General features: G+C 38.0%; 2 protein-coding genes and 1 non-coding gene across 18 annotated transcripts in view; 1 reads left to right on the forward strand and 2 right to left on the reverse strand.

Moving 5' to 3' along the window:
* CEP70 (centrosomal protein 70) overlaps positions 1-24,018 on the forward strand; it is a 91,729-nt gene extending 67,711 nt beyond the window's left edge. For 7 of the 9 annotated variants that reach the window (XM_022582595.3, XM_022582597.3, XM_030761525.2 and 4 more), the window contains 6 exons: positions 5,656-5,826; positions 7,417-7,563; positions 7,745-7,913; positions 8,077-8,191; positions 9,180-9,259; positions 11,542-24,018. In XM_022582595.3, the coding sequence (XP_022438303.1) occupies positions 5,656-5,826; positions 7,417-7,563; positions 7,745-7,913; positions 8,077-8,191; positions 9,180-9,259; positions 11,542-11,603 (744 nt within the window). In that variant the 3' untranslated portion in view covers positions 11,604-24,018. Of the gene's footprint in view, positions 1-5,655; positions 5,827-7,416; positions 7,564-7,744; positions 7,914-8,076 lie in introns of all 9 variants that reach the window. The other 2 variants (XM_089911101.1, XM_089911100.1) reach the window with 2 other exon arrangements.
* On the reverse strand, positions 391-497 carry LOC115802700 (U6 spliceosomal RNA). Its single transcript, XR_004023226.1, has one exon. It is a non-coding gene; the product is annotated as a U6 spliceosomal RNA (small nuclear RNA).
* The window catches only part of ESYT3 (extended synaptotagmin 3), a 52,914-nt gene continuing 46,532 nt past the window's right edge, over positions 18,958-25,339 (reverse strand). For 7 of the 8 annotated variants that reach the window (XM_089911094.1, XM_022582592.3, XM_089911092.1 and 4 more), the window contains one exon: positions 22,231-22,819. In XM_089911094.1, coding sequence (XP_089767220.1) covers positions 22,606-22,819 — 214 coding nt within the window. In that variant the 3' untranslated portion in view covers positions 22,231-22,605. Of the gene's footprint in view, positions 21,483-21,821; positions 21,872-22,230; positions 22,820-25,339 lie in introns of those variants that run through there. The other variant, XM_022582591.3, reaches the window with a different exon arrangement.

Below are 25,339 nucleotides of genomic sequence, written 5' to 3' on the forward strand. Positions count from 1 at the left end.
CCTGTCGATAGACATTTAGGTTGTTTCCATGTCTTGGCTGTTGTAAATAGTGCTGCTGTGAACATTGGGGTGCATGTGTCTTTTTGAATTATAGTTTTCTCAGGTTATATGGCCAAGAGTGGGATTGCTGGATCATGTGGTAACTCTATTTTTAGTTTTCTGTGGAACCTTCATACTGTTTTCCACAGTAGCTGCACCACCTTACATTCCCACCAACAGTGTAGGAAGGTTCCCTTTCCTCCATACCCTCTCCAACATTTGTTATTTGTAGATTTTAATGATGGCCATTCTGACCAGCATGAAGTGGTACCTTATTGTAGTTCTTTTTTTTAAACACCTTTATTGGAGTAATTGCTTTACAATGGTGTGTTAGTTTCTGCTTTATAACAAAAAAATATGGAACGCTTCATGAATTTGCTTGTCATCCTTGCACAGGGTCCATGCTAATCTTCTCTGTGCCATTCCAGTTTTAGTATATGTGCTGCCGAAGCGAGCACTCATTGTAGTTTTGATTTGCATTTCTCTAACAATTAGCAGTATTGAGCATCTTTTCATGTGCCTATTGGCCATCTGTATGTCTTCTTTGGAAAAATGTCTATTTAGGTCTAATGCCCATTTTTTGATTGGGTTGTTTGCTTTTTTGTTATTCAGTTGTACGAGCTGTTTGTATATTTTGGAAATTAAGCCCTTGTCGGTCACATTATTGGCAAATATTTTCCCTCAGTACATAGGTTGTCCATTTTGTTTATGGTTTCTTTTGCTGTGCAAAATCTTATAAGTTGATTAGGTCCCATTTGTTAATTTTTGCTTTTATTTCTATTGCCTTGGGAGACTGACCTAATAAAACATTGCTACAATTTATGTCAGAGAATGTTTTGCCTATGTTCTCTTCTAGGAGTCTTATGGTGTCCTGTCTTATATTTAAGTCTTTAAGCCACTTTGAGTTTATCTTTTGTTTCTGGTGTGATGGAGTGTTCTAACTTCATTGATTTACATGCAGCTGTCCAGCTTTCCCAGCACCACTTGCTGAAGAGACTTTTTTTCCTCCATTGTGTATTTTGCCTTCTTTGTCAAATACTGACTGTAGGTGTGGGGGGGGGGAAATTATTGTTAATTTTCTTATTTATAATAATGGCATTATGACTTTGTAGAAGAATATGCCTACTTTTAAGAGATGCATGCTTAAGTATGTATGAGAGTGAAGTGTTATCACGTCTGCAGTTTCTTCAAATGGTTCAGCTCAAAATATAGATAGAGTGAGCAAATATGGCAAAATGTTAACAATTATTGAATCTAGGTAGTGATTATATGGGTGTTTGTGATGGTTCATTTTATGTATCAACTTGACTGGGCTACAGGGTGCCCAGATATTTGGTCAAACATTATTCTGGGTTTTTCTGAGAATGTTTCTGAATGAGATGAGAAAATCTTTTTTCTCCATACCTGTCAATAAGGACCACCACTAGTGGTTTGCTTAAACTGGCAAAGCCAATAATATACCTTCACTGTCATGCCTTAGGGGTATATCAGCTCTCCAGCCCTATATCATAATTTAGTTGACAAGGATCTTGATCACCTTTCCCTTCTATAAGATATCACACTGGCCAATTACATTGATGACATTATGCTGATTGGACCTACTGAGCAAGAAGTAGCAACTTATTGGTAAGACATTTGCATGTTAAAGGATGGGAAAGAAATGTAACAAAAATTCAGGGGCCTTCTACTTCTTTGAAACTTCTAGGGCTCAAGTGGTGTGGGCATGTCAAGATCTCCCTTTAAGGTAAAGGATAAGTTATTGCTCTGGCACCTCTTACAACCAAAAACCTGGCACAGCACCTAGTAGGCCTCTTTGGATTTTGGAGGTAACATATTCCTCATGTGATGTGTTACTCCAACCCATTTACTGAGTGATCTGAAAAGGCACTAGTTTTGAGTGGGGCCCAGAACAAGAGAAGGCTCTGCATCGGTCCAGGCTGCCATGCAAGCTGCTCTGCCTTTCAGGCCACAGGATCCAGCAGATCTGATGGGGCTTAGACTGTCATGGCAGGTAGGGATGCTGCTTGGAGCCTTTGGTGGCCCCTGTAGGTGAATCATAAGTCAGGCTCTTAGGATTTTGGAGAAAAATCCTGTCATCCTCTGCAAATAACTACTTACCTTTTAAGTAATAACTCTTGGCCTGCTGCGGGGCCTGAGTAGAAGGCTTAATGGTGGGCCACAAAGTTACCATGTGACCTGAATTACCCGTCATGAGCTGGGTGTCATCTGACCCACCAAGCCATAAAATTGGGTGAGCACAGCAGCACTCTGTCATCAAATGAAGGTGGTACATGTGAAATTGGGCCTGAGCAGGCCCTGAAGGCACAATAAATTACATGGAGCAGTGGCCAAATGCCTGCGGTTTCCCACTGTTGCTGCACTACCTTCTCTCCCCCAGCCTGCACCTGTGGCCTCATGGGGAGTTCCCTATGATCAATTGACATAAGAAGGGGAGACTTAGTCCTGATTTACAGGTGGCTCTGCATAATCTGTAGGGACCACATTAAAGTAGACAACTGCAACACTACAGCTTCTGTCTGGAACATCCCTGAAGGAAAGTAGTGAAGGGAAATCCTCCCACTGGGCAGAACTTTGAGCAGTGTACTACCACTCCACAAGGAAGGAAAGGAAGAGAATGTCTAGAATACAGGCCATCCCTTAGGGCATCTCTTAGTATTGCCATGCCTTGTGATAAAGGTCAATGGAAAACTCCAACAACCTGGTCTAGGCAGAACTACTAATGGCCCAGACCCTTCAGGAATGAAGATTTGGATTACCCCAGCAAGTGAAGGACCAGGACCAGCTGAGGTGCTTGCTGAAGGCAAACATAATAAAAAAAAAAAAGGTAATGGAAGAAAGTAGTGATAAATACCAGCTGTGACCATATGATGACTTTTAGAAATGAGGATTATAATTGTCATGTGTATTTCCTCCTTATTTGGTTATGAATATGTTCACATGGGTGTATGTATATATTTGTAAATACATATATATATGGCAAATATCTTTGTTCTTTTCCTGCTCTTATTCTCTTATCATATAATGACTATGTCATCATATTTGAGTATTGTTATTTTTATATCATAGTTTTTAAGTTACAGCGTATCAAGGAGAAGAGTAATCCTCACTTTAGGACTTTACCTCCTCTTCTGGCAAAGGGGTTAGTACATTTTTGGTTGTACACAGCACAGTTGTATCATGTTAGGTGATCCATTATCTTGTTATTGTCTTTATTTGGAGATTAAGTATGGTTTAAGGCAAACTGTATGGGTGCCAAGTTGACAAGGGGTGGCCTTGTGATGGTTAATTTTATGTGTCAGCTTGACTAGGCCAGAGGGTGCCCAGATAATTTGGTCAAGCCTTGTTCTGGGTGTGTCTGTGAGGGTGTTTCTGGAGGAGAGTAACATTTGAAATGGTGGACTGGGTAAAGCAGAGTGCCCTCCTTGTGGTGGCTGGGTCTCATCAAGTCACCTGAAGGCCTGAGTAGACCAAAAAGGCTGAGGAAGAAGGAACTTTCTGCGTGCCTGACTGCCTTTGAGCTGGGACATCAATTTTTTTTCCAGCTTTCAAATGTTGAACTGAAACATTGGCTCTTCCTTGGTCTCAAGCTTGTGGGAATTCAGACTAGAACTATGCCATTGGCTAACTGCAGCATTGCTGCATTGCTGACTGCAGATCTCAGCAATTGCTGACTGCATATCTCAGGACTTGTCAGCTCCTATAATTGTGTGAGCCAATTCCTTATAATAAATAAATACACAGACATTTGCACACACACATACACATCCTATTGGTTCTGTTTCTGGTGAACACTGACTATATAATATAGTATTTATTGTTTATATTCTTTTTATTTTCTGTATGTTTCAAAATTTCCTTGTTGAAAAATTGGGAGAAAACGTCATTCAAATCTCAGTCAAAACTTCAGTCTCTCTTCCAGTTCAAGGCTTCTACCTTATGCTTACTTTATCTCATGTCTGACCTATGCTTCTCCAAATAAGCAGTGTGGCAAGCGGGTGTGACCTGTTTCTTTATTCTCATCGCTCCCCTTCGCTCCTAGTCCTCTGCTGTATCCAGCTTCTTCCAGGTTGTCAGTGAGGGTGAATGTTGAGTGAGAACACAAAGCAAAAGCGCAGACTCTTTCTCGACTGGTGCTGGTATAATCTAGCACTGGTGCCCTTTGTGTGGCTAATGACCAAATACTGCCTGTTTTTCTCTATCACGGAATGTGTGTGTGTGTGTGTGTGTGTGTGTGTGTGTGCAGTTATTTCCTCCCTACCAACTAGGGACCTTGGCAATGTACCATTCATTCTGTGGGCAATGCATTTTCCAGCTGATCTCTTATGAATTCCTCTCTTCCTCTTGTTCAAGTGACACTCCCTTAGGGTCCTCCAGCTATAGGTAGCTTTTTTTTTTTTTCCATGAAAGCAAAGCTTGACTGTCTTCCAAAGTGTCCACTTGGTCACAGGGTATATTCTTACCATACCAGAAGAAGTAAAAGGGCAGACTTGTTGCTGCCTCCTCTCCTTGCTCTATTCTATCTTTGACTTTATATACGTATCAGTTTATTTTTGCTGTGTAACAAACCTTTCTAAAACTTAGTGACTTAAAATAACACCCCTTTAATATTATGGTGCTTGGACAGCTGGGCAGTTCTGTTGATTGCAGCTGGGCTCCCTCATGCATCTGCAATCTGGTACAAGTCAGCTAAGTGGCTCTGGAGTTGTATTAGAGTGATTGGGTTGACTGGGTTATGTGTCTTTCATCATTCACCATCTAGCCTGGGCTGGTCCATGTGGCAGCAGAGCTCAACGGGAGAGAGCAGAAATAATCAAGGCCCCTTGAGTCTTGGGCTTCAAGCTGGCACACCATAACTTCCTTTTCTGTATGCCAAAGCAAGGCCCAAGATTACCCCAGATTCAAGGAGCAGGAAATACTCTACCTCTTGATGGGAGAACCTGCAGTGTCATACTGCCAAGGGGAGAGGATGTAAGGAAGAGTAATAATTGCAGTAATTTTTGCTAACAGTCTACTACGAGGTATGGATACATACTGCTAGACATGTATGTAATCCCCCTTGGTTCACTGCCACCCTCATGGAAGGGAATTGTGCTATGACCTTCTGGCACTCAGCTAATATCAGCTCCCTGATTTCTTTTAGGAATTCTGCTGCCCTCCTTAATCTTTGGTGTGAGGCAGAGGGAGAAGAAAGACTATGTTCCTGTGCTCATTAATAATTTAATGAAGGCGAATTAATTATTTTTTTCCATTAAAGTGGAATTCAAAGTAGAGTTTAAATATAATAGAAGCAAAACTTTGAAATGCATGTTCTAAACCAAACAACAGCAACAACAAAACTGCTTGCTAATAAGCATCAGAAATCAAATTCTCAGGAGACCTGTAGCTTTCTATGGGAAGAAAAGAAAAATAACACAGCATTTTTCACTCACTTGTTCTGTACAGTCCTTTGAAAGACACTTGTTTTGGTGAATCCTGTCCAATGAATCTCTAACTCGGTAATGATGTTACATTGATATGTAAAGCACTCCTTTAACATATATCACTTTGATAGGACTGTGATAAACATTTCAACTAAAAACACTGTCTTTTTTAAAGGTATTAAGGAGCATCAATTCAATTATTCACAATCCAAGAGCTCCAGTAATAATTTATAAACAGAGCAAAGGAGGAGCCCAACATTTTAATAAAGATCTTGTTCAAGATTGTGGATTTGAGCATCTTGTTCCTATAATAGAAATGTGGGCAGATCAGCTGGCTTCCTTAAAGGTAAGGGGTTGAATATTCTCTACAGGCTTTGAAAATCTGTAGGAGTCCATGGGCTTTATATACTTTTATTCTCAAGCAAAGTTTTATATTTGGTGTGCTTTTACCATAGACTTTTTCTTTATAATTGCACCTTACTGATGAAAAACGTTGGTTAATGAAAGTATCGTTATGCTCTGACTTCCTGACTTTTTTTCAAATTCTGGTGGCACTTATTGTTTAATACATTTATTTGGCACTGAATTGTGTTGCCTTGAATTGCTAAAATAGATAACTGCCTTCTTACCAAATGAAAGATTAAAGATATTAATATGTGAGGTCTGGGTATTAATTGGAGAGTGTTAAATAAGTGGAGGACTAAAATAAGAAGTTGAGAAAAGTAAGAATTTCCTGTATTTCTTTCTGTATTCTAGAGTTGCACTGTCTAATACAATAACCACTAAGCCACAAGTAGCTTTTGGTCTCTTGAAATGTGACTAGTCCCAACTGAGATGTGCTGCAAGTATAAAAATACACACTGGATTTAGAAGACTTATTATGGAGAAAAATAGTTAAAATATTGATTATCTGTTAAATGATAATATTTTGGATATATTGGGTTAAATATATTATTAAAATTGTCACCTACTTCTTTTTACTTTTTTAAATGTGGCTACTAGACAATATTACTGTGACACACATTACATTCCTTCTGGATGGCATTGTTCTAAAGGGCCAAGCACTGTGCCGTGCACATAGTAGATGCTCAGTAAATATTTGTTTATAGATTGACCAGTCTTAGACTTCTAAAATTCCAGGAGCCTGGCCTCTTGTGCACAGTTTTAAATAGATTAGGACAACATATCTAGGCCAGGAAAACTAAGTAGGCTGTCATGAAAATCAAGTCGAATTACTTCAGGCGTCCTTTCGAATTAAAAACTTTCCTGGAGATACATACTATAACATGGATGAATCTTGAAAATATCCTAAGTGAAAGAAGCCTGTCACAAAAGGCCGCTTATTGTATGATTCCATTTTTTTTAATGAAATGCTCAGAATAGGCAAATCCATAGAAACAGAAAGTAGATTAGTAGTTACCCAAGGGCTGAGAGCAGGAGAGAATGGGGAATGACTGTAAATGGATACAGGATTTCTTTTTGGAGTCATGAAAATGTTCTAGAGTTGGATAATGGTGATGATTGCACATCTCTGTAAATAAGTCAAAACTACTGAATTGCACATTTAAAGAGGATGAATTTTATGGTATGTGAATTACATCTCAGTATATCTTATTTAAAAAATCAAGGGCAAAATATTAAGGACAAGCTTATTTTTTATTCATCAATATTTCAAAATAATTACTTGAATGACATATGCTACTAATAAATAACATAATTACTTTAAACATCCAGATTCCAGATAATCAATATATATATATGTAAGGCCTGGAGAAAACTAATTTAACAGACTTTTTCTAAACTGGTAATGGTATTTTTTAAAAAAATAATGATGATGGTTGATATATATATTAAACCTGCTTGGATAATTATATTTTATTAGCATTATTATGAAAACTTAAAAAATCAGTAATAGCATATTGTTTCTTTCGTAAAGGATTTGTATAAGTCCTTGAAAATACTATCTGCAGAACTGGTGCCTTGGCATAATTTAAAGAAGCAGGATGAAAATGAAGGTGTCAAAGTTGAAGATCTGTTGTTTATAGTAGATACCATGTTAGAAGAAGTGGAAAATAAGGAAAAGGTAATACTACCTAATACTTACATAAATGTTCACATTTTAATGTACTCTTTATCTTAGAAACTAATAATGATATGGATATAGATATTCTACTAGAACTTTATTTCTCTTTTGAAAGTTTTTATTAAAGATTTGGAATAATTTTAAGATGGAAACTATCTTTTTCTTCCTCTCTTTTGGGCAGGACAGCAATATGCCAGACTTTCAAATTTTGCGAGCTATTGTTTCTCACTTCCAAAAATTATTTGATGTGCCTTCTTTAACTGGAGTCTATCCCCGAATGAATGAGGTTTATACTAGGCTTGGAGAAGTGAACAATGCTGTGAGAAACCTCCAGGAACTCTTAGAACTAGGTGATGACCCTTTGTTTTTTTGGCCCCCCATTTAAGAATTATTTTTAATAAATCAACAAAAAGTAGTTAAAAAATCAAGGCTAACTGAAGCATACAGTGTTTGATTTAATGACTTTGAAAACTCTCTTTTAAAATATCCTGTCCTCTTATCTCTCTTTTGCAGATAGTTCATCCTCATTGTGTGTGCTGGTGAGCACAGTTGGAAAATTGTGTAGGCTGGTCAATGAAGATGTGAATGAACAGGTCATGCAGGTATTGGGACCTGAAGACCTCCAAAGGTATTTATTTTGAAAAGGTTGCAAAGTACCATCCAGAATGTTTGCAAGTGGTAAAATTAAAGACTTCCAAAACTTCATAAGTTATTTACCTTTCCTGTTTGGAATAGCATTTTTTAAAATAACTTGACAATCTAAAATAATCTCACACCTTAGGGATGGAGAGAATGTCAAGTATTTTCAAGATAAAAGTAGACTCTAGGGCCTATAGGTTTACATAGGGTGGGTCAGGACTCCAGCATTATTGCTATAAGCTTGTTTCCAAATTATATATGGAGAAATTCATACTTTATTAGCAACTTTATGTGAATTCAGAATGTATAAGTCCAATTTTTAGTACATTACCATCAATCACTGATCACTAAATAATCACTAAGAGTATGTGTATTATTTGATAAGAAGATGTTAAGGATTTTTTTAAAAAGCTAGGCATCTCTGACATAAAACCTAATGTTTTTTTAAAATATCAAAATGTTATAGCTATACTCTTCCTCCCTCCTTCCCCAGATTTTATACTTCAACATATGTTCTGCAAGTTTTCCAAGAACCCTTACCTGACCCTTGAGTTTTCTGATACTTAATGCTTTTAAAAGGAATGGATGTCTCACTGTTGGTCTTTTTCTCCTTCCCACAGTTTTACTGATTACTGATACTTATTCTTAATGTTTAATAGAATACAGGATATAAAAGCCAGTTCTTTTTAGAAAACGTTATAAAAGCGTGGTCTCTTAAGACTCCTCAAGCTAAGTAGAAAATTCCTATATTAGGAAGTTATATAGATTTAACTGTAGGACAGATGATCACACTGGCAATAGATTTGTTTTAGAAAAGTGTTACTAGATGAACAAAGAGCTGAAAAAGAATGGATTGCAGTAAATGATCATTAAACTTATATTTAAATTAGCAGGACAATTTCTTTCCATTTTGAAATGTTCTATGTCCAGTGAGATGCAAATTGGAAATTCAGTGTAAACTGCATTTTTTTTTAAAGCATTATCAACAAATTGGAAGAACATGAGGAATTTTTCCCAGCATTTCAGGCATTTACTAATGACCTACTTGAAATCTTAGGTAAGATCTTTGTTGTTGGTGGTTAAATTTTGAGTCTCAAGATGTCAGGGGGTTTGAGGAAACAGTGCCCCTTAGTCACTGTATTAGTGTTTTTACCCAGAGTTGTAGAAAGTGTCTGGAAACCACTAACAGTTCTGGAAACAAACTTCTAACTTGCAGTTAAAGTTGGTTGGGATTAGTCTGCAGAACAGAGAAACATATATCCTTTAAGGAGCTGGGGGCTGCCTTTGTTTTAGGACCTTAAAATGAGAAATGACATTACTCTGGCTAGGCCCAGTGTAACCTTGACTCTGTCATTGGCTAATGAGAAATGTCCTCAGAATTTATGATCTTGGAAGGTGTCTTCTTTTTTCTTCTTCCTCCTTCTCCTTCTTTTTCTTCTCTCTTTTTTTTTTTAAAGATAGTTCCTACTTACTGTGTTTTTTAGATATACAAATTAAATTTCCTTCTAAGGTGATGAGAAGTAATATAAAGTAAACATCTGTAGAAAGGAGATAAATTTATAAATCTGTTGAAGGGAAGAGTTACATTTTACACTCTTGGTCAGATTGAGGGATTCATCAGTAGTAATATCTCTTAAAGGGAAAAAAATGTAATTAGCTTAGGAATCATAGGCAAAATAGAGACCCAGTTCTCTTTAAGTGTGATTATATGTGGCTATAAAAATAATTTATCTTACTGTTAAGAACACTGTTTAGGGAATTCCCTGGCGGTCCAGTGGTCATTAGGACCCTGGGCTTTCACTGCCGAGGGTGCAAGTTCAATCCCTGGCAGGGGAACTAAAATCCTGCAAGCTGTGCAGCGTGGCCAAAAAAAACCTCACTTTTTAAAAAGGTTAAAGTGATATATTTATTAATGAATTCTTTTTTTTTCCATATAGCTCATTTGAAATTGAAAGTGTTTTTTTGTTTTTGTTTCTTTTGTTGTTGTTTGGGAAAATGTAATTTGAAAGTTTAACTTGAGATGTGGAATTGTATAAATGTGTTGCCTTGTATCTCAAAGAGCCTTGTTTCCTGCAATAATATGATTTTACTTGCTTTGACGTAGCAATTAAACAATGAGTTTCTTGTCATTAATAAACATTTTAATAGGTGTGCTAGCAACACTTATTTCAGAATCCTTCTATAGAAACTTCCCCTCAGATAGGATACTCAGCATGGTTCATGTAGGATCATTTGCTTCAATTCAACAGGTGTGATTTTAGAATGCGGATCAGGGAATAACTTGACCTTTGTACCTTACCACAATGTAAGATGTGAACCAAATTCTCTGCTGTAGATTTGCTCATATTTTTTTCCTTTCCTATATTTTGATAAGTGGATTCAGATAAGGATTCTGACTGAAGTCAGGAGCTTAAACAGCATGGGTCATGTGTTTTGGCTAAAGGAAGAACAATCAGAATCCAGCTAAACATGGAGGGAGAGAGATGGGAATCCAAGGAATCATGTTTTATGTAAAGGAAGTGAGTTTATGAACAGTGAACTAGCAGAATAATCTAGAAAAAAGTGGTGAGAATTTAGAGAACCTGCCACTGGGGCTTACCTTAAGTAGGGCTGGAGTCTACATAATCAGAGAAAGGACCTTCCTTAGTGGCTAGGAGCTTCCAGATGGTGAATTCTAACTTAGGCTGGTTGGAAGAAGATAGTCTTAGGAAGAGAAGTCAAATTCGGAAAGAATCTGGCAGAGAAGAACCTGAACTATCTTGTAGGCTGGACCAGGCTAAGCTCTATAATACATTGCATCTGAGATTTTACTCTGAGACACCTCACACCTTTTATTAGGTAGATAGGCTTCATCCTAAAAGGTAGACCTAAGAGCCATCCTACTAATGAGAAATCTTTATCATAGATTTAGGACAGGACTGTGTTCCAAGAGAAGAAATCCCTAAGTCCTTAGATGGGGGCCCATGAGAGAGAGTGCCTCTACTGGGGATTTCACCATGTAGGCTCACCCATGTAGTTAAAGACGCAGTAACATAATATCATAAATGTTGCTAGTAGGATCTGTTAATAAGAGCACACTGCTAATGAGATTAATATCAGAGTCAGAGGGTGCTTTTGTAGGTGTGTGGTAGCTTTTACCCTTTTTTTGCCCTGTGAAGCATCTGTGTCTGAATCAATGATACACTCATCACCACTATTGGAGAAAAGTTTCATGTGCATGAAAGCACTAGTGACGTTGCCTTTGTGTCTGAAGTTTGCCTCTGAATAGAGATTCTCATTTCATCTCAGCCTAACAGTGGATAAAGCTATTCTTTTATTATTGTTGTTTTTCTATTACAGAAATTGATGACTTGGATGCCATTGTACCTGCAGTAAGGAAATTAAAAATACTTTCATCCTGAAAACAAATCATTTTTACTGTGTAAATTGCATTCTTAACATTCTAAATATTTTGTAGGATTGATCTTACTCTGAGACAAGGGTTATAAAATGTATATACTCTCAGAATTCACCCCCTTCTTTCTGTTGGGTCCTTCTCCATCCATATAATTTTTATTGACTTTGAGATTCTTTTATAGAAAACATTGCTAAGTTTAATTACTAAATTAACTTTAGATCCTTTAATCATTTCTTAAGCAATTCTTGAGTGCTTAAAATGTAAGATTGTTTTAAAGTACAGTGTGTAAGAGAGAAACTCAGGGAGAGAGTGCAAGTAATAGAAACGTTGCATTTAATTAAGTTCAGAGTTTTTTGGCCTGGGAACAAGGAATGCCAGTGGCTCTCTTTAGTCCAGCCAGCAGGAAGCTGTTGCTTTCCTGGCAAGGAAATGGCACATTCTATTAAGATATCCCTCATGACACTTGCCCTTTCAGAGCAGAAGGAACAAAAGGAAGAAGGAAAAAAGTTTTTATCGTGTTAGGGTAGGAAATGAATTATGAGGTAAAATAGATGAGTGGATGTGAGTCTCTCATAAAGTGTCCTTTTTGCTATCTTGATGTGATGTACTTTTTATAAGGGCATGAAATCTTAAATAAAATTTTTGTAATGAATTTCCAAACGTAAATGTTCTCAGTGACTTACTTGTATTCCTCACCAATAATGAGTCGTATTCTCTTACTAGTCTGAGCCTTCCTTGGGCACCCTTCCTGGTTCACCTTTGCTGCGTTTTACATAAGAGTAGCTTTCTTGATGCTTTGTACTTACCCTCTGTTCTCCATATTCATTCTGATTTTCTTAAAAGGACAGGTGTTTGGCTTCACATCCCTGAGTACGGGCCACTTTTGGTTACTGCTCCCTCACCCCCTACCCCCACTTTTTTTTTTTTTTTGAGGTACGCGGGCCTCTCACTGTTGCGGCCTCTCCTCCCATTGCGGAGCACGGGCTCCGGACGCGCAGGCTCAGTGGCCATGGCTCACGGGCCCAGCCGCTCCGCGGCATGTGGGATCTTCCCGGACCGGGGCACGAACCCGTGTCCCCTGCATCGGCAGGCGAACTCTCAACCACTGCGCCACCAGGGAAGCCCCCCACTTTTATAAGTAACGGGCCTGGGGGACTTCTCAGTTATTCTTGTTCATTGCCATGTAGAATATTGGAAAGAATTTCCAGGAAGCAGCATAGTGGAATGCAGAGAGTAAATGTCAAGTATAGTTAAAAATTAATAGAAGTATAGTTAATTTACAATGTTTTGTTAGTTTCTGGTGTACAGCAAAAGGATTCAGTTATAGATATATATATGTGTGTGTATATATATATATACACATATACACACACATATTCTTTTTCATATTCTTTTCCATTATGGTTTATTATATGACATTGAATATAGTTCCTTGTGCAATACAGTAAGACCTTGTTGTTTATCTATTTTATATATAGTAGTTTGTATCTGCTAATCTCAAACTCTTAACTTATCCCTCCCCTACCCCCTTTCCCCTCTGGTAACTGTAAGTTTGTTTTCTATGTCTATGAGTCTGTTCATTAATAAGTTCATTTGTGTCATATTTTAGATTCCACATATAAGTGATGTCATATTTATCTTTGTCTGACTTACTTCATTTAATATGATAATCTCTAAGTCTATCCATGTTGCTGCAAATGGCATTATTTCATTCTTTTTATGGCTGAGTAGTATTCCATTTTGTGTGTGTGTGTGTGTGTGTGTGTGTGTGTGTGTGTGTATGTGTGTATGTAACATCTTCTTTACCCATTCATCTGTCAGTGGACGTTTAGGTTGCTTCCATGTCTTGGCTATTGTAGATAGTGCTGCTATGAACATTGGGGTGCATGTATCTTTTAGAATTATCATTTTCTCTGTATATATGCCTAGGAGTGGGATTGCTGGATCATATGGCAAAATTTTAGTTTTTTAAGGAATCTCCATACTGTTCTCCATAGTGGCTGCACCAATTTACATTCCCACCAACGGTGTAGGAGGGTTCCCTTTTCTCCACACCCTCTCCAGCATGTTATTTGTAGACTTTTTTTTTGTGGTACACGGGCCTCTCACTGATGTGGCCTCTCCTGTTGTGGAGCACAGGCTCCAGACGCGTAGGCTCAGTGGCCATGGCTCATGGACCCAGCCGCTCCGCGGCATGCGGGATCTTCCTGGACTGGGACACGAACCCGCGTCCCCTGCATTGGCAGGCAGACTCTCAGCCACTGCGCCACCAGGGAAGCCCTGTAGACTTTTTAATGATGGCCATTCTGACTGGTGTGAGGTGGTACCTCATTATAGTTTTGATTTGCATGGAAGAAATATAATTTTAAAATTATGTTAATCTAAATTTTGTCAGCTAGTTTAAGAGCCTGTGGTTAACTCTTAGTTTAAAACAGAGGTTTTCAAACTCTTCCTCAGAGGCCTAGGAGTTTTTTTGGAGGGCCACTGAGAAGGGACAGTGCTGCTAGTAGGAAGAACATTAGGCCCTCTCTATCAGGTCAACTTTTATCCAGTTTTAATTATTTAAAATATAAGTACTGCAACCATTGTTTAGCTCTTGATTATTTACAGTTTTATTGATGTATAGTTGACATACATGTATAGTTGCTCTGCGGCATGTGGGATCCTCCCAGACCAGGGCTCAAACCCGTGTCCCCTGCATTGGCAGGAGGATTCTTAACCACTGTGCCACCAGGGAAGTCCTATTTCACTAATCTTTTTTGTGTGTTATAAATATAACATATATGCTAAGTATGATAAAAACCATAAATGTCAAGTATAATGAATGATTATAAAGTGAACACCCATGCAACAATCAAGAAACAGAACATTCACCAGCACTCCAAAAGGCCTCCCCCACATACCATATGTGTCTTCCCCCATTAGACTGACTTATGTTAATCACTTACTTGTTTTTTTAAATAGTTTTGCCAGTTTTGTGTGTATGCCTAAACCAAGATAGTTTAGTTTTGCCTATTTTTGAACTTTATAAAAATGGAATCATATTGTATATGTTCTTTTTAATTCTTCTTTTGTTCAACATTGTTTGTACTGTTCATCTATGTTGTTGTGTGTAGGTCTAGGTCATTTGTTTTCATTGGTGTCTAGTATTCCTCTATGAATGTTCCATAATCCATTTGTCTGTTCTACTAGAGATTGGCATTTAGGTTGTTTCTAGTTCTTGGCTGTTGTGAGCTACTGCTGTGAACATTCTTGTATGTGCATCCTCGTTTGCTTGTGTGCAGGTTTTCTAGAAGCAATATCCAAGAAATAAAATTGCTGGGTCCTAGAGTAAAACACATCTAACCATGTGAATGGAGCCTCTGGGGTTGTATAGTGTGCAACTTTGATGGAGAATGTATATTTCAACTTTAGAAGAAAATGCCAAACTCTTTTCCAAAGTGGTTGTACCAATTTATACTCCCACCATTAATGTATGAGAGTTCCCATTTTTCCATATCTGGACCAATTTTGGGTAAGTCAGATTTTTTATTTTTGCCAGTATAGTGTATAGAGCTCTTAGTGTGGTTTTAATGTTTATTTTCCTGATTACTAATGAAGTTAAACATCTTTTCCTTTGTTTATTGGCCATTTGTATTTATTTTTTGAAGTGCTTGTATGTATCTTTGGTTCACTTTTCTATTGGACAGACGGTCTTTTCCTACTGACTTGTAAGAGTTATTTATATATTCTGGACATGAGCCATTTGACAGTTATATGTGTTGCAAATGTCTTCTTCCATTCTATGTCCTCTTTCCATTTTCCTCTAGTTTCTTTTTATGAACTGACAAACTTAATTTTAATATAGAGAGTATAGTTAAAGATGTAGAGATTTATAGTTAGTGCTCTAAGTGTCTTATGAAACCTTTCTCTAGTCACAAGTGTAAAGTTATTCTCTTATCTTATAGCTGTACACTTTTGCCTTTCACACTTAGTCTAATATACCTGCAGTTGTTTGATTTTTTAAATGTGGTATAAGTAAAGGACCATTTTTACATTTTCCATCATAGATACCCAGTTATCTCAGCACCATTTATTGAAAAATCTATTTCTCCTCTGCTCATAGTGCTACCTCTGTCATGAATTGAATATCTGTGTGTGAATGGGTCTGTTACTGGACTCTCTTTTCTATTCTTTTGGTCCAGTTGTCGCTCCCTGCACTAGTACCCCACTGTTTTCATTATTTTAACTTTAAAATAAACTTTGGTATCCAGTTGATGGCCTCCCACCCTTTATGTTTCCATGTGTGTTGAATCAGATTATCAAGTTACACACACACACGCACACACACTACATACTGAGTTTTTTTTTCATTAAAGATAGGATCAGTGAGGAAAATCAGCATCTGTAATGTTGGGTCTTCAAACTCCAAATACAGCATAGCTCTCCATCTGGTTAGATTCCCTTTAACATTTCTAATAAAGTTTCATAATTTTCCTGTAGGGATTATTGTTGGATGTATTCATAGTATTTGATCTTTTATACATTTATAAATTATCTTTTTAAAATTTCATTTTCCAACTATTTCAGGAACAGAGAACTACAGTTGAGTTTTAAATATTAACTTTGCAGTTAGCAATCTTGCTAGAAACTCTCTGATTAACTCTAGCAGTATATCTTTAGATTATTTTGGATTTTTATGCTCATGATCATATCATCTGTATATAACAACAGTTTTGGTCAGATATACCTGTTTTTTCTTGCCCAACTACATATGCCACAATACAGGGCTGAGTAGAAGTGGTGATAGCAAGCAGCCCTTTCTTATTCCAGATTTCAAAAGGAAAGCATTTAATGTTTCACCATTAAATATGATGTTTGCTACCATTACTATAAACAAATCTAAACTACCCTTGAGTATATCTTTTTCATCCTTTTATTTTCAACACTTCTGTGTGTTTGAAGTGAACCTCTTGTAAATAGCATATAGCTGTACTTTTTATTTTCATGGAATTTGACCCCCTTGCATGTTTTAATAGTGGGTTTATTGTGATTACCAATATATTTAGAAGTCTTTTGCCTATCTTCTTTTGTATTTTCTATTTATCATATTTTTCTATGCTACTTTTTTCTTTCCTATTTTTTGGGGGGGTATTGAATTTCTCTTTATTTTTTTTTCTTCTTCACTACTGATTTGGAAGTTTTATATTTCAGCTCTGTTGATTTTTCTATTGTTACTCTATTTTATTGGTTATCTTAAAATTTTTAATATATACTTAGTCAAGGTCAGGAGATAGAAACTACATTGCACAGGTAGCCTAACAGGAAAAATTTAAAACAAGAATGGCTAACTAGTAATGGTAGTTACCTACTAAAAGGGGAGAAAAGGAGACTCTAAGGGGTATGCAGTAGCGACTTCAGAAAGCAGATACTACCCCCAGGGATAAAGGAGAGTGAACAAGGAAGGAACTTAGAAACTTAAAAATTGCCTTCCCACTAGGCTGAGATTTAAACCTTTGAGTAGAGGTCTGGCTGCTATAGGAACAGGCAACCAACTTGTGGCAAAGAAACTTGCCAGAGGGTGCTGGATGGTGCTGAACCATGAAGGCTGTATTTACGTTTGCAAAGCCCAAGGGCGTGAGCCAAGAGTAAACTGTGGCGGTGCTTTGGTAACTGAGGACGGCCCTCACACAGCCAGGAAAAAAGCACCTCAGTAGAAGAAAGAAAGGCCCCTTCTTCCCACTCTGGCCTTGCAGTGTCTCTCCAGTGCCCTCATTTGGGAAGCCTAACCTCAAGCCCCCTGGCAAAGGAGAGGAGGCTGTGGTGTCTCTAGTATCAAAGCAGGGCAAAGATGGGTTGATTTGGAGCTGAAAGGTAATAAACTAGTAACTGCCACATAACTTATAATTAATTTTTAAAATAGAAAACTATCTTTAATTTCTTAAATAAGGACTTTAACATTCCTCTGAACCAGCTTCATGGTCCTTCTTAGATGGCAGTACTAGCATTTCAGTGCCACTGGCTTTTTGAACCCAGTTTTTGCAAACATTTTTGGTTGCTTGCTTACTTTATATTTCTTAAACAATCAAGACTTACGTAGGTTTACCAACACATTTTACAGATTTCTTTGCTCTCCTTTGTTTCCCACATGCCACTTCTGCCTTAATGTTACATTTTCCTTCTTGCTGAAATACATCTAGTGGCCATTTTTCAGTTGGTATTCCCATGTGCTTCATATTTTTAGAATTGTTTTTGTTTTTATAATTTTTGCCTGTGAGCTTCCCTTTAGTGGGAATTATCTGCTACAGTGGTCCAACATGTGCCCTAGGTGGGCATGACAACCCTAAGGGCTAGTTTTGTGGTTGCCTCTGTCAGGGCTTCACATGGTTGCAGGTTCTAAACCAATTTTCACATTAGTTTCCAGGTGTGGAGGTTTCCACACCAAGTCAACTGTGTGTAACTTCAGACCCCGTGGTCCTGTAGGAGAGAGTAGGTGATTGTTTCCACCCACTGCTGACAACCAACTGCTTGTCCTCATTGGCAGCAAAGGCATTTTCTGATGACAAAACTTTTCAGGCTCCTGTGCCTTACATAGTAGCTTTGCCTTCTCTCTGGTGTGTGCTAAAATTCTGGTTCTCTTCAAAACACCTCCTTCAACTCCTATACCCTGCTGTAGATTTTCTCTTTGGATCATCACCAGAACTTTACCTGTGTTACTTTTTTTTTTTTTTTTTTTTTTTGCGGTACGCGGGCTTCTCACTGTTGTGGCCTCTCCCGTTGCGGAGCACGGTCTCCGGACGCGCAGGCCCAGCGGCCATGGCTCACGGGCCCAGCCGCTCCGCGGCATGTAGGATTTTCCCAGACCGGGGGCACAAACCCGCGTCCCCTGCATCGGTAGGCGGACCCCCAACCACTGCACCACCAGGGAAGCCCTACCTGTGTTACTTTTTAATCAACCATGTTTAAAATAAATGTTGTTCATGGTTTAACAAGGTTTTTCTATGTGTTTGGAAGAGGACAGATAGGTTTTCACTTGTCTGCTTTGTCTGCCATCTTGCTCAGTAGTTGTTTTAGGGTTGCTGATATTCAGGACGTGATATATGATACATTCCCTTCTACTCCTGTGGCACTTTATCATTTTCAAGCAACTTGTCTGTTTAGTGAACATTACAATGCCACTGTGAGGTAGATAGGACAGGCATCACTTGTCCCATTTTATTATGAGAATTTGTCACTCAAAACAGCAGAAACAAATTTTATTACACGTCGGCCATGTACTTAGCATAGCCTTGGATGATGGGGGCGAAAATCAATTCAAGTAGCTTCTAGGTCAATTGGAGAGTAAACAGAAACATTAAATACCAATCACAGTACAGGTAGTTGATTAGCATATGACCTTAGTAGATATTTAATAAACATTTTTAAAAATTAAATGTTACATGGCAGGGATTTGCTAAAATGAAAAATGTACAGTGTTGATAGTAGATGCCCTAGATCAGGGGTCCCCAACCCCCGGGCCACGGACTGATACTGGTCCGTGGCATGTGAGAAACTGGGCTGCACAGCAGGAGGTAAGCGGCAGGTGAGCGAGCGAAGCTTCATCTGTATTTACAGCTGCTCCCCATCGCTCGCATTACCACATGAGCTCCGCCTCCTGTCAGATCAGCGGCAGCATTAGATTCTCATAGGAGCGCGAACCCTACAGTGAACTGCACATGCGAGGGATGTGGGTTGCGTGCTCCTTATGAAAATCTAATGCCTGATGATCTGAGTGGAGCTGAGGCGGTGATGCTAGTGCTGGGGAGCGGCTGCAAATACAGAGTATCATTAGAGAGAGCTTTGACTGCACAGAGACCATAATAAATCAGTTGCTTTCAGACTCATATCAAAACCCTATCAGTTGGGTATAAAATGGTAATTCACTATTGTTTAGATGTACATTTCTCTGATTACTTAGTGCAGTCAAGGCATCTTTTCATGTGTAGCCTGCATTCAGATTTCTCTTCTGTGAATTGCCTGTTGTGAAAAATATCTTCAGAGTGACCCTTAGCTTCTACAACGTGAGGAAATTATAATGAGGAGGGTATAAAAATGTTAAGGACTGCTGCTAACCAATGACTGAGTTTTTAAATACTTGGCCAGGATAAGAGTAGTCTCTCTTATTTTTGTAAAGCTATGGTGTATTCTCCACCCCACTGCAATCTGATTTGTGCTTCTGCTAACTATTTCTTTTTAAAGTGGAGCATTAAATGTAAACCAGCCCTTTCTATTTTGGTCAAGGTCTAAAAACATCCATTTAGAAATATGAATACAATAAACCTGACATTTGCAACAACAACAACAAAAAACCCTATCAGTGAGTGGCAAGTGAAAACAAGCTCAGGGCCCCACTGATTCTGCATTATGGTGAGTTGTATAATTATTTCATTATATATTACAGTGTAATAATAATAGAAATAAAGTGCACAATAAATATAATGTGCTTGACTCATCCCCAAACCATTCCCTTCCCCGTCCCAGTCTGTGGAAAAATTATCTTCTACGAAACCGGTCCCTGGTGCCAAAAAAGTTGGGGACCGCTGCCCTAGGTGGGGGGGGGAGAGGCCCTGTCAGTGTGGGATGGCTATATGGAGGAGGTGGGTTTGACATAGGCCTCTAAGAGGTAAGTAGGATTAGTAGACAGGATATATGTGGACTGTTCTGGAACAGAACATCTGCACATGAATAAGGTAGCAGAAAACTGGAGACCTGATTATGTTAGGTCTGAAACACAAGGAGTGGGCTTGAATTTTGTAGAAAGCAGGAAATAATAATTTATAAGTGAGAGTAAAATGACAAAAACTTTAAGATGTTACCATTCTTCAGAAAAGTGGCAGTGAAGGCAGTGGTAGGGAGAGGAAACTGATGGCAGGGGGTACTGCCTGCGTAGATAAGTGAAGAGGATGTGACTCGACAACAGCTCTAGGAGCGTGAGAAAGGACAAGAATATGTGGTTTTATAAAGTCTGAAATGCAGAAGAGGCACTTGTTTAAATATACAATTTACATATTTTGCTTTTAACATGTTGTTTAGGTGAACCAGCCCTCTCTTAGAAGAGTGGAGCAGAATTCCCAAACCTATCTGAGAGAGATACAGAAAGCCCCTTGTTCTCTGGCACTGACACTCGGCAGCAGCCTCCAGTGCTCTATGGGAGTGCAGACGTAGACCTGGGTTTGAAACTCTTCTTGCATTTTCCTATGGAAATAATGCCAAATGCTAGAGTTTGGTCCCAGGCCATCCCACACTGGAGTACTATCACTAACATTGTTGCCATCAGGAAAGTACATTTTAGTTCCAAATCAGATACATGAATGAACCTCCAGGTAGAGAAGTACCAGAGGTGGCAGCCAGCAGGGCTTAGATAGAGTTAGCTCTTGGCACTTTTTGGTGGATCACTTTTTAGTGCCATAAAAGAAGCCTCCTCCCTTGGTCAGTCACTGCCCAGGAATACTGATAGCTGCTTCACAAACAGACCTCCCTCACCCTCTGTGTCTGAGACAGGACCCTTTTGGTGCATACATTCACACGAGTCCTATGTCAGTGAAAATTCACCACTGAGGTTCTGATAATTTGTTAGGCACAAATACGCTGCTTGTTTATGGATTTAAACAATTAAATCCAATCAAGAAAGAGTAGTTCTTGCTTTTACATGTGTTTACCTCTTCCTAATACTATCCAGTCATGCAGTTATACTGCACACAAGAATGTGTGTGTGTGTGTGTGTGTGTGTATGTATATGTATGTATTTTTTTCAAATGGCTGTTCTGATTTAAGTTACAAAATATACATGTGTACACATTTAAAAAATAAAGATGTTGTTGTTCATCATCAACTTCTGGGCTGGCCATCGGGAGTCAGCTCATACCTGTAAGATAGTTGAGTTTGGACTTGTGTTAGTATTGAGAGTGTGCTGTGGCAACATCAGGACAGGTGGCCTAATCTACCCTACCTGGGCCTCTGTGGGACCAGCAGAACTCATCTCTGTAAGTTGGCTGGCCAGGGTTAAGACTAGAGCTTACAGAGGTCCTTTAGGTAAGTGAAATCTGTAGGCAGTAAAGCCTTAAGGTGATAACGTCTCCTTTATAAACAAAGGAGCTGATATGTACTGAAAAGGGAAGAACTTTGGAGAGAGAATATGGGCAACTGTCTGAGACAATGTCTTGAGTAGCAAATTTAATTTGATCAAATGAAAGGGCTCACTTACCACTGTGAGAAGCCCTTATTCAGATCTTCTTTTGATAAGTCAATCAGTACCTAAACAAACACAAATAATCAGTTCCCTTCCCCAAAACTGCATTAAATGGAAACATATTGGGATAAATGAAATTGATCATAAAAAGGGCCTCCTTGAGTTCTGAGCAGGAGCTCTTTTTCCTTTGGATTTCAATACGGAACCTCTCCAGAAGGACAGTACTGACACTGACCTCAGTGTCCTGGGAGGAGGTGAATTGCTGTTTGCAGTTGTACCTCAGGAATTTATTTATGAATGTTTTAGAGAGAACAGCTTGCCTTTACTCATGAACTGATCCAGAATTTTAAGCAAGACACCGTAGTTTCCTCAGTAGTAAAAATGGGGATATCATCACCTACTTCACAGAAGTGGGCTTTTAAAAATGAGTATAAGAGGTGTTTATTAAAATACAACAACTACAGAGTGTACAAATATTCTTTTTTGTCTCTCCTTGGCATCTTCCTGAGGATTATATTTCCTTTACTTCTAACTTTAAGTAAAATCCCATTCACCACAAAAATCTTGACATAATGAGATCGAGATCCAAGCTTCACACAATGCTGTATTTATCAAAACAATACTTAATACCATAGTAGAAGTTCAAATACTTGTGTAGCGATGAACTTGGATATTCAAGTTTGTTAAAATAGGGTTTATTATATTAACTTACATACTTCAGTTTCAAGAGTATTTTTTAAAAAGACACAAAACAAAAAGCCTCCCAATGAGGCTATACCTTCCTTGAAGTCAGTTCTGGTTAATAGCCAGATGATCCCATCAGAATTTCTGCAAGGGTGTGTTCCACCAGTGAACTCCAGTTAGCCACCAGGAGGGAAAGAATGACAAAAGTCCCTTTTGTACTTACTTTTCCTAGCTCCTTCCTTCTGTGTGAGCCAAGTGGCCTACTGTTTTTCACTGCGATGTCTAGTGACCTCTTCTTTACTTCATCCAAGGGAACAAAAAATTCAAATCTTTAAGGAGCAAAAAGTCAGGAAATGCGATTTATATATTTTAATCATTTTCACTGAAAATCTCAAGTGTTTCATCCATTTGCCTACCTTTAAAACAGAAGATATAGACTATAGAGAAGAGCATCTAGAACAGTACTGGCTTACAGCAGATACTCAGTGCATCATTATTATAGATAATCACTGTCCTGTGTTATATTCACAAACCCTGGAAGTGTCAAGAGGCTGTTTGCTTCTCTGAGAAGTTCCTTGAACTATTGTGCTTTGGGGTTTGCTTCTTTCCTTCTCTGACTCTACTCTGGTTGTCACTCTTTCGGCTGCCCCTTCTCTCTCTGAACAGTGCCAGCTAAGGGCTAGGATGCTGAATAATTAGGTTTGCTGGAATTGCATGGAAAACAGTGGTCTTTTCCCACTTACGCCTGTGGAGTAAGGCAGAGGAATCTTAGTATACAGCTTTGTTGTGTACTCATAAGGTGCCTCTGGACTCCTTACATTTCTGGTTTAAAAAAAAAAAAATCTTCAAATTTTTTTAATTGAGTGAAAGATTCTTTAAATTCTATAGTGCTTCACACTTTTGAAAAGTTTGACACACATGATTCAATATAATCCCATAATATCTTTTAATTTTTTAAATTGAGATATAAGTGACATAGCATCATTGGTTTCATGTTTACCATAATGATGTGATTTGGATATGTTGTGAAATGATCAGTCTAATTAACATCTATCGCCATACATAGTTACAAAAACATTTTTTTCTTGTGATGAGAACTTTCAAGATCCACTCTCCTAGCTGCTTTCAAGTATGTAATACAGTATTATTAACTATAGTCACCATGCTGTACATTATAACTCCATGAATATTCATTTTATAACTGGAAATTTGTATCTTTTGACCAGTCATCTATTTTACACACACCCCAACCGCCAACTCTGGCAACCACCAATATGTTCTCTATATCCATAAGCTTGGGTTTTGTTGTTTGGTTGGTTTTTGGCATTTTTAGATTCCACATATAAGTGAGATCATAAGTAATTATCTTTTTCTGCCTTATTTAACTTAGCATAATGCCCTCAAGGTCTATCCATGTTGTTTCAAATGGCAAGATTTCATTCTTTTTCACGACTAAATAATATTCTATGGTGTGTGTGTGTGTGTGTGTATATATATATATATATATATATATATACACACACACACACACCACATTTTAAAAAATCCATCAGTGGACATTTGGTTGTTTCCATGTCTTGGCTATTGTAAATAATGCCACAGTGAACATGGGGGTACATATATCATTTTGAATTAGTGTTGTTTTATTTGGATAAATACCCAGAAATGGAATTGCTGCATTGTATGGTAGTTCTATTTTTGATTTTTTGAGGAACGTCCATGTTGTTTTCCATAGCAGCTTCCCCAATTTACGTTCCCACCAGCTGTGCCCAAGGGTTCCCTTTTCTCCACATCTTCACCAACACTTGTTATTTCTTTTTGATAATAGCCATTCTGACAGGTGTGAGGTGATATTTCATTGTGGTTTTGATTTGCATTTCCCTGATGATTAATGATGTTGAGCATCTTTTCATATACCTACTGACCAATTGTATGTCTTCTTTGGAACAATGTCTATTCAGAGCCTCTGCCCATTTTTTAATCAGATTGTTTGATTTTTTTGCTATTGAGTTCTATGAGTTCTTTATAGATTTTGGATATTAACTACTTTTCCAATATATTATCTGAAAGTATGTTCTTCCATTCGGTAGGTTGTCTTTTCATTTTGTTGATGGTTTCCTTTGCTGTTCAGAAGACTTTTAGTTTAATGTAGTCTCACTTGTTTATTTTTGCTTTAGTCGTCTTTGGTTTTGGTGTCAAATCCAAAAAACCGTTGCCAAGACTGATGTCAATGAGCTTAACCCACCTATGTCCACTTCTAAGAGTTTCAGAGTTTCAGCTCTTACTTTCAAGTCTTTAGTCCATTTTGAGTTAATTTTTGTGTCTAGTATAAGATAGTGGTTGAATTTTATTCTGTTGCATGTGGCTGTCCAATTTTCCTAACACCACTTATTGAAGAGACTGTGCTTTCCCCCATTATACATTCTTGGCTCCTTTGCCATAAGTTAATCAGCTATACATGTGTGGACAAAAGCAATCTACAGATTCAATGCAATCAAAATTCCAATGGCATTTGTCACAGAAATAGAACAAACAGTCTTAAAATTTGCATGGCACCACCAAAGAGCCAAAGTAATCTTGAGAAAGATGAACAAAGCTGGAGGCATCATGCTCCCTGATGCCTCTAGGCATCAAACTATATTACAGAGTTATAATAATCAAAACAGTATGGTTCTGGCATAAAAAGAGACAGATCAATGGGACCGAATAGACAGCTCAGAAATAATAATGTTTAACATTATTAATTCTTCCATTTCATGAGCATGATATACCTTTCCATCTGTTTGTGTCGTCTTTGATTTCTTTCATCAGCGTCTTATAGTTTTCAGAGTACAGGTCTCTTACCTCCT

The sequence above is a fragment of the Delphinapterus leucas genome, chromosome 4 (genome assembly GCF_059928025.1).
Source record: "Delphinapterus leucas isolate spDelLeu-1000000601 "Yukka" chromosome 4, BTC_Dleu_Yukka2, whole genome shotgun sequence".
NCBI classification, from domain to species: domain Eukaryota; kingdom Metazoa; phylum Chordata; class Mammalia; order Artiodactyla; family Monodontidae; genus Delphinapterus; species Delphinapterus leucas.